Here is a 10000-nt window from a genome sequence, read left to right as displayed (position 1 = left end):
TTAAATCTAGGATTGGAATACAAAATGCAAATTTTGACACCAGAATTTAGACGTGGACTTAGATGTACAATTAAACGTAGAATGTATATTTAGATGTAGAACGGCCTACTGAATTGGACAATATATACTGCATAAATTTAGACAGAATGAAGAGAGATTTAAACGTTGAACGGAGAATCTTACAAACCACAGAATGCAGATTATGTTACATTGTAGATTTAGGCGTAGACTATGGATTCGATGTAGAATGCAGATTTACACATGCAATGTGAAATATATATGTAGACCTTAGATACACATATAGGCGTCAAATCTAAAACACAAATTATAAATAAAGTCTTTGAGTATAGACTCAGAATAGATTAGTCGCAAAGCTTACACTTATCCTTATGAATTAGCCTTAGAATGCAAATTTAGGCGTAGGAGGTACACCTGGAACTCACCTGTAGCGTGCAGGTGACGGTGAAGGTGAGGAAATTGTCTCGCCTCTCGCGGTCTAGGGGTTTGGACGGCGTAATGACCAGCTGATTCGGCTTCGTGACCAGTTCTGGCGGACCGTTGTCGAGGTCTGCAACGGAGGGAGGATTCGGGCTGGATGAGAAGGTCAAGAAAGGAGGATTCGGATATGGCGGGGATGGTTGGGTGAGAGAGGAAGGAAATGGCAGAAGGAGAGGGATATGCATAGGAATCAATTAAAGGATTAGATCGGGAGGATTCGCGATAGATTGGGAGAAGGTGGCTGGATAATTCGGTGGATTTGTCGGCGTTGGTTGGGTGAGAGAAGAAGGAAACGGAAGGAGAGGGGTATGGATGGGAATTTATGAAAGGATTAGATTGGGAGGAAGTGGCAGGATAACACATGGGATTTGGAGGAGCTCTTTGGATGAGAAAGAAAACGCAGAAGAAAGGTGAAATCTATGGATCTGGCGGATGAGAGAGGAAAGCGAAAATTATGCATTTAGCGGCGACGGTTGGCTGAGAAAGAAGAGGAAAAAGAAATGGAATTATATGGGAGAAAGAGAATGAAACTAGTATATTTCGCTGTGATGGTTGGTTGAGAAAGCAAGAAGAAAGGGTAAATGTTTGGAAATGAGAAAGCGATAATGGTGGCTGGTTGAGAAACGAAAGGAAGAAAAAGAGAGAGGGAAAATTATGGGAGGGACAGAGGCATGGACAATAAAAATGGGAGATTTGGTGCAGGTTGAGAAAGAAAAGAAAAGTAGAAAGAAAAAAGAATGGGATGACACAGTGACAAGAAGAGAAAAAATAAGTCCTTTGGAGTTAAATAAATGGCGCTGGAGTGAAAAAATGAGAACAAAAACAGATGCTGCAGGGCGATTCTAGTCCATGTTTATATATTTGTCAGACGAGAGACATTTCTATTATACTGGTAGAGAAAGAAACCAATATTGGATTTCAATAAAAAGAGGACTCTGAAAGCAACTGTTCACATCTGTTAATGATATACAAACAACACCTCATTCACTGGCAACTTGAGGAATACCTGATCTATTGGTAACACCCCAACAGGACGTTATTCATTTATGAGTAGGAACGAGCTTTCATACTCCTGCAGGGCTATATGAAGACTCGGCACTAATGTAAAACTTTATTCAAAGAGGAGACACTGGTGATACTTAAGGAGCACCCTATTCATTGGTGACATTCGAGCAGCACCTCATACTGATTACACCCGAGCAGCACCTACTTCTTTGGTGACACTCGACTAGCACTTCAATTATGAATGACACTCAAGTTGCAACTCATTCCCTGGTGACACTCGAGTAGCACCTCATTCTTTAGTTTCACTCGGCTAACACCATTCATCAATGACACTCAAGTTCCATCTCATTAATTGGTGACACTCAAGTAGCACTCCGATCATTGATATAATTCAGATTGCGCTTCGTCCATTGGTGACTCGAAAAAAACAATTGATTAATGGCACTCAAGTTGTACCTCATTCAAAGGTAACACTCGGAACTCCTAACCAAAGGTAACACTCGGAACTCCTAACCAGAGGTAACACTCGGAACTCCTAACCAGAGGTGACACTCGGAACTCCTAACCTTTCATGGTGAGGGTGTAGTTGGGCCTCAGGTTCGGGCAGAGGACTGAGAGCCGTGGGAGCGCGAGGAGAGGCGAGGGCTTCCTGTTCTCCCATTGGTGGAGGACAATGTCTTCGACGGGTAACATGCACGCTTGCTGTTCGGGGAGAGACGTTGCGGAATTAGTAAGAAGGGTTAGAATAAAACAGTGGAATAAATGGAATGAAAATGAATAAGAATATGACAGATAAAGGTTCTTTATGGAATGTTTTTTATTTGTTTACCCACAGAGTTATTGATCAGTGTTTAGTGCTGTGACGTGAAAAACAACAACATATATATATGTGTATATATATATATATATATATATATATATATATATATATATATATATATATATATATATATATATATATATATATATATATATATATATATATATATATATATATGTATGTATGTATGTATATATATCCGATTGATGTATATACCTATATGGGAGTGAAAGAGAAAGAAAGAGACAGGCAGACAGGGAAAGAGATCATTATCCAGATAAACAGAGAAAAAGAAAGAAATCATTATACAGATAGATAGAGGCAGAGAAAGACAAAGAAAGCTTCTATTTCGCCAGAGAAACAATTGCCCGACAACCCTAGTTCCTATGGCTAGTCTGAAGGCTAAATTCATTCCGAAGAGCTCTTGGTAGCCTAATAGGAGCTATTGACGTTTCCTAGTAGCCGTCACGTTAACAAGTTTGCATCTCCTCTGCCCCCCCCCCCCCCGCTCATCTCTTGTTATCTTGTATCTCTCTTTCCTTTTTCTCTTTCCAGACATATTCACGATCCTTCCCTCACGATGATCCTCCTCACTTCTTACACTAATGTTGTTTCTGTTATCACCATCAGTGGTACTCATAATGATAATAATAGTAGTAGTAGAAGTAGCAGTAGCAGTAGTAGTAGTAGATGTAGTAGTATTAGTGAATTCAATACTGATAATAATAAAGGTAATAACCATGATAATATTGGTGATGATAACAATAATGATAACAATAGTAATAATGGTAATAATGATAATTATGATAATAATGATGATAATGATAATAATAGCAATAATAAAATTGATAATAATGATAGTAGTGATAATACCAGTGATGATAATAGTAATGTCATATTAATGATATTGATAATATTGAAAATGATGATAGTAATAATGATAATGTTTATAATGATGATGGTAAAAATAATGATAACAATGATAATAACAATTATTATAACCCACTATTATTTCCGTTATTATTATTTCCTTTATTATCGTTATTGCTATCATTATCATTTCTGCTGTTATAATTATTATAATAATAATGGTAATCATTATTATCATCATCATTTTTTCTTATTATTATTGTTATTATTATTATTATCATTATCATCATTATTACCATCATCGTCTTTATCATCTTATCACTATTATTTTATTTTTACTATCATCATAATCATTGCCATTTCCATTATCATACTTATCATTGTTACAGTTATCATCACTACAATTCTCATCATATATTTTCCTCATCAGTATCAATCTGATTGTCATTCGTTTTATTATAGTTTGAGATTATCTTGCCTCATAATTACTGCTATTTTCATCACAAGAAACGAAAATTAATCATCTTAGTGCAATATCCATTAACGTAATGCTTACACGTTGTATTTCAAATCTAATGTAAACGACTCGCGGTGTTATAATTAGGTGCCCGCTGTATTTCGTTTAGTCATGGCGTGATTTTTCGTTTCAATTTTGATTCTGGATGTGAGTTGTATTATCGTTCCGTAAAAGATCGTGATGAATAAAGGCATTGCTGGTGGCGCATGTCGCTTGGAGTTACTCTGCATTTGATTCGGAATAAAACAGATAAATAAATAAATAGATAAGCAGATAAAAAGATAAAAAGATAAGAATATGAAAAGGTAAAAAGAAAAAGTAAAGAAAAGATAAAAAGAAAAAGAAAAGATAAAAAAAAAAAGATACAGCTTAAAGGGACAGACTAAGCCTTTTTCAGTACTTAGTTATTTTTTACCTCACAGCACAACTGAAATACTAATCTAAATCAGTAAAATAATTTTCTATGTATACAGTGTACTCATCAGAGAGGGATATTTAAATGTCATTTGTATTTGTTCACTCGTTTTTTAAGATTTAAGATTTAGTTTTAATTCCATTTGTTACAATGGATATTCTTTGCTGTGACGTACTGTCTGTTTAATTTTGCTTCTAAATCTCCCCCTGTGGGCAAGGAATAGCCGGGGTTACCATCCACTGGAAGCGTGCGGGATTGAACGCAGGTCAGCAAGATTGCTAGACCAACACGCTGAGCGCTGTACTACACAATAGTTCTGAATAAGCAGTTAGACTCATTCACTGCTATTAGATTGCTATTCCTTGATAGTTTATCGAGCTTGTTTCCCCATGCTGGTTAAGGAAATTTATTTCGAGGATTTTGACAGAAGAGGAGGGACGCGATGATGAGGAGGGAGAGGAGGATAAGGAGGTGGAAGAGAGGGGAAGCGAAGAGGAAAATGAAGATGAATATTTAGAGAAGATGGAGAAAGAGAAGAAGAAAGAGAAGAGATGGAAGAGAAGGAGAGAGAGAGAGAGAGTAAATAAAAAAAGAAGACAAGGATAGGGAAAAAATTAAAACGATCATTTAGATGATCTTGATAAAAATCTGAATTGGAAACTGTATTTCATATATTTCATATGTGAGTCCTGCTTTTACAAAGCGTTTTTTTTTTCGCCATTATTAATCATCTGCGGGAGAAATGATCATTAGTCAATTCCCGATAAGAACCATTATTCTCAACTGGACGTCTAGTCGTAAAATGATTATGAATAGAGAATGAAATATGGTAAAAAGAAGACGCAACATTAACACAAGAGGAAAATAATAATTGGATGAAGTAAACAAAAACGCCGACACAGTAAAAATAAGAACAAAGTAATTTCAATAAAAAATATTTACAGTGATTGTAATGATGAAAATAATTTAAGAATAGTAAAAGTTCCTTCTAATGAAGGTGAAAGACGGATACAAGTGTCACAGGGAAGGATCAAGCGACGTCGACGAAACATGAGACGACCAGATGCCAAGTCCGAATCTCCTCCGTTGAAGCGAGATCGTCTTCTTTTTCTTCCTGCTCTCCTTCTCTTCTCTTCACCCCCTTTTATTTATCTCTTGCCTCCTCTTCTTGCTTTTTTTTTCTCTCTCTTTCCTTCACCTCTTTTTCTTTTTCCTGTAAATCCTCTCTCTCTTTGTTATTATTATCATATTGTTAGAATAGATGACGGAGTAGGAGAAAAACAAAGAGAGAGAGGATTTACAGGAAAAAGAAAAAGAGGTGAAGGAAAGAGAGAGAAAAAAATGATAATGATAATGATAGCCGTTAATAGTAGAAATGATATATCTAATTAAAAGCAATTATCATAACAAATAATGATAATAATGACAATAATCATAGTACTGGTATTTAAAAAAATAACAATACTGATAATAGCAACGGTAATAATAATTACAGTAATAATAATGGTAATGATGATGATAATAATAATAATTATTATTATTATGATAATGATAATAATAATAATGATAATAATGATAATAATGATAATAATGAAGATAATGATAATAATAATAGTGATAAAAATGATAATGATGATGATGATGATAATAATAACAGTGATAGCAATAAAAATAATGATAGTGATGATAACAATAATAATAATAATAACAACTATTACAAGAAAAGAAATCAACAATAAAAAAATCTTTATAACAGGTAAGTCGGAGAATCAACAGGTAAATGAAAATAATAAAAAAGACGAAAGAAGAACAAGAGATACAGGCAACAAGTGAGATCTCGGGAGGCACGGAGTAGGGAGCAGAGAGTCAAAGAAATACGGATTGGAAGGAGGAGTTGATCACGGATTGGAATTTGAATATGGATTAGAATGAGTTGAACACGAATGGGAATGAGGAGTTGAACACGGATTGGAATGAGTTGAACACGGATTGGAATGAGTTGAACACGAATGGGAATGAGGAGTTGAACACGGATTGGAATGAGTTGAACACGAATGGGAATGAGTTGAACCAGAATGACGAGTTGAACGTGGATGGGAATGGAGAGTTGAACAAGGATTGGATTGAGGAGTTGAACACGTATTGGTTGAAAAGTTGAAAAGGACATCGAACGAGGTCACTCCGTGTGTATAGATGGACCAATAACAATAAATGATTAGATGAGTAAGCAATCGAAAATAAATAAACAAATTTATAGTAGATTAAGTTGATAGATTAATTCATAAACTGAAAGATAAACAATCTTATAAACTGATAAATAGATAATATTATAAGCTGATAGATAATGGTGTTATAAACCGATACATAAATAACTTTATACACTGATAGATAAATATTCAAATAAATAGATACATAAACTACCGAATTCATGAACAGGTAATCGAATAAATGAATAATGAAATAAATGAATAGGTAAATTGATAGGTAAACACATGAATAAACAAATAAACAGATGCATAAACACATGAATAAATAAATATAGAGATAAATAAAGGAAATAGATAATAGGAAAAAAAACAATCGTGCAAAGGAGAGGAATAAATGCATATAAAGGCAGTAAAGCAGATATATTTTAGGGTCTATAGACGGGGACTTCTCATGTTGTTTCTCTTTATAATATTTTTCTTCTTCCATATTCACTTCGTTCCTTCATTCGAGGTCATAGTTAACCCATTGTCTCTTCCTTTTCTCACTTTCGTTTTCTTCTTCCAAACATTTTTTTTACTTACTTTCATTCCCTCTTTCGATTCTTCTTCTCCATCTGTTTTCTCCCAGTAAAAAAAAAAAAAAATTCTTCCTCTCCGTTTTCTTCTTTTCTCTCCCACTCTCACTCACTCGTTCTCGTTCTCTCTCTCTCCATCTCTCTCTCTCTCTCTCCCTCTCTATCTTCTCTCTCTCTCTCCCCCCTCTACTTCACCCTGCCTCCTTTCACCGCCGCTTCCAAGAACAATAATCGTAATGTGTGTACGGCGAAATCCCCTTCTCCTAATCCTGCTTAACTTTCTCTAACGTGCACAGACCCCCAGTCCCTCCCCCGCCTCTCCACTCTCCTCTTGGCTCTCCTTAATATCCTTCCCAATAGCCCCAAAGTGTTCCTTCCTTCCCTCCGCGCCGTCCAGTTGTCTTCAGGATAGGGATAAGTTAACCCATTGTCTTCGGCCGACCGTGCGGCCATCGGGATGCCTCGGTCGTTGCGTGACGCGTTCCCTTCCTTGTGAGAAACGGGGAGGATCCCGTGGAGATGCGAAAGGGATTTAAAAGATTTCGTTCCATTGCCAAGGAGCGCTGCTTTTAAAGTTATATCGACGCCGTGAAACACTGATGAATTAGATGCGAATTGGATTCAGGCGTACAGGAGGTTCAATTCCTCACAATGTAACATCTCCGCGGGGATGCTGCTTCTGGAGGCAGTGGTATCATGAGACATTATTAATACTTGTTTATAACGGATGTGTAATAAAGGCTGCTGCCCTTTGCCAAGATTGTAGTTCTGTAAAAAACAAAATAGGTAAACATCATATGAAATAATCAATATCGGTTGAGTCTTGCTACAGAGTTATAAAAACTACTTAATATAGCGCAATAGGATCCCTATGAAATACAACGCTTTACAGAGACAGTGAACCAACTACAACTACAACACATTGTCAATAGAGCTAAATCAACCCAGAGGCCTAAGGAGTTAAACCGGCGCCAGATGCAGCTAAACTGCTCCCTGCTGCTGTGCTGTCGCCCACGCAGCGGGATACAGTACGCCCAACGGGTCGCCGTAGCCAGTGTCAGCTTCAGCCTCGCTTCGCAGCCACGACAACCGGCCCATTCATAGCCGCTGCCGGCATTGCCACGTCTCCGCCATTCAGGGATCCGGCGTTGCCAAGTCTCGGTGTGCTATGACTGGCGCTGAGGATGAGTGGGGAGCCGAAGGGAGGAAGGGAGAGGAGGGAAGGGAGGAAGGCAGAGGAGAGAAGGGAGGAAGGGAGAGGAGAGAAGGGAGGAAGGCAGAGGAGAGAAGGGAGGAAGGCAGAGGAGAGAAGGGATGAAGGCAGAGGAGAGAAGGGAGGAAGGCAGAGGAGGGAAGGGAAGAAGGCAGAGGAGAGAAGGGAGGAAGGGAAAGGAGGGAAGGAAGGAAGGCAGAGGAGCGAAGGAAAGAAGGGAAGAAAGCAGAGGAGAGAAGGGAGGAAGGCAGAGGAGAGAAGGGAGGAAGGCAGAGGAGCGAAAGGAGGGAGAGGAGGGAAGGAAGGAAGGCAGAAAAGAGAAAGAGAGGAAGGAAAGAGTAACAGGAGGGAGGAGGAACAGGGGGAGAGGGGGAGATGGGTTAAAGGAGGAGGGGTGTAAAGACCATCAGCCAACCCGATAAGTAAAAAATAACCTCAATATCTGCTGATGAAATGGCCTACCATTGCCGTGTGATCTTCCCTGATTCTTGCTCGTCTTTCCTGTTCTTTTTTCGTTCTTTCGTCCTTTCTTTCTTTTTTAAGTAGAAAGAGGAGGAAGAAAGAATAGTTATAAAAGACCCGAGGAATTGGAAGCAGAACACAAAAGAGATTGTCGATAATAAGAACAGGAATAAGCGACAGCAGATAAGTGAACGAAAGAAGATAAACCGTAACCAAAAAAAAAAAAAAAAAAAAAAAAAGAAATCTGAAACCAATATCACACAAGAGCAAAAAAAAAAAAGAAAAATAAGACAGAACCATTTAAAGAGAAGATAAGGCGATAAAAAAGATGAACAAGACGAAGATCAGAACGAAGGGTAGACAAAGCAAAGGAATAAGACAAAGCAGAAGAAAGCGCACACGGAGAAGCGAAACAGAAATAAGATACACAAGAGGAGAAGCGAAAGAGGAATAAGGCACACGGCGAGAGGAAACGCGAAACGGATATAAAGCACACGACGAGAGGAGAAACGAAACAGAAATAAGGCACACGACGAGAGGAGAAGCGAAAGAGGAATAAGGCACACGGCGAGAGGGAAAGCGAAACGGATATAAAGCCCACGACGAGAAGAGAAGCGAAAGAGGAATAAGGCACACGCCGAGAGGAGAAACGAAACGGAAATAAAGTACACAATAAGAGGAGAAGCGAAAGGGGAATAAGGCACACGGCGAGAGGAGAAACGAAACGGAAATAAAGCACACAATAAGAGGAGAAGCGAAAGGGGAATAAGGCACACAGCGAGAGGAGAAGAAGCGGGAAACAACGTTGGCGTGTAATTCCGCTCGGTATTGATCTCTTTCCCTAAAGTCGTATCGCGCCGAACGATTTTCCCGCCGAACGATCCGTCCCCCCGACCAATGGCTTATTTCCCCGATTAAAGTCTTTATCCTCACGACTAACGATCGTTTTTTCCCCGACCGACGATAATTTCCCCGTTTAAAGTCTTTATTTTCCCCGATCGACGATTTATTTCCCCCGATTAAAGTCTTATTTTCCCGACTAACGATTGGTTTGCCCCGACGACGACTTATTTCCCCGATTAAAGTCTTTATTCTCACGACTAACGATTTGTTTTCCCCGATCGACGATTTATTTCCCCGATTAAAGTCTTTATTCTCACGACTAACGATTGGTTCGCCCCGACCAACGACTTATTTCCCAGATTAAAGTCTTATTTTCCCGACTAAAGATTTATTTTCCCCGACTGATGGTTTCTTACCCCGATCAAAGTCTTATTTTCCCGACTAACGATTTAATTTCCCTGACCAGTGATTTATTTCCCCGATTAAAATCTTACTTTCCCAGCTAACGTTTATTTCCTTGATCATCGATTTGTTTCCCCGTTTAAAGTTTTTTTTTTCCCGATAAACCATTTATT

At 38.3% G+C, this 10000-nt stretch overlaps 1 protein-coding gene across 1 annotated transcript in view; it reads right to left on the bottom strand.

Moving 5' to 3' along the window:
• Positions 1–307: 307 nt before the first annotated feature.
• LOC113802663 (uncharacterized) overlaps positions 308–10000 on the bottom strand; it is a 192958-nt gene continuing 183265 nt past the window's right edge. The window contains exons 5-7 of the mRNA XM_070127470.1: positions 2070–2205; positions 444–568; positions 308–313 (exon numbers count right to left, since the gene is read on the bottom strand). Coding sequence (XP_069983571.1) covers positions 308–313; positions 444–568; positions 2070–2205 — 267 coding nt within the window. The remainder of the gene's footprint in view (positions 314–443; positions 569–2069; positions 2206–10000) is intronic.

This window comes from Penaeus vannamei, chromosome 11 (genome assembly GCF_042767895.1).
Source record: "Penaeus vannamei isolate JL-2024 chromosome 11, ASM4276789v1, whole genome shotgun sequence".
NCBI lineage: Eukaryota > Metazoa > Arthropoda > Malacostraca > Decapoda > Penaeidae > Penaeus > Penaeus vannamei.
The sequence above is the reverse complement of the archived record's forward strand: the minus strand, read 5'-3'. Positions and strand labels throughout refer to the sequence as shown.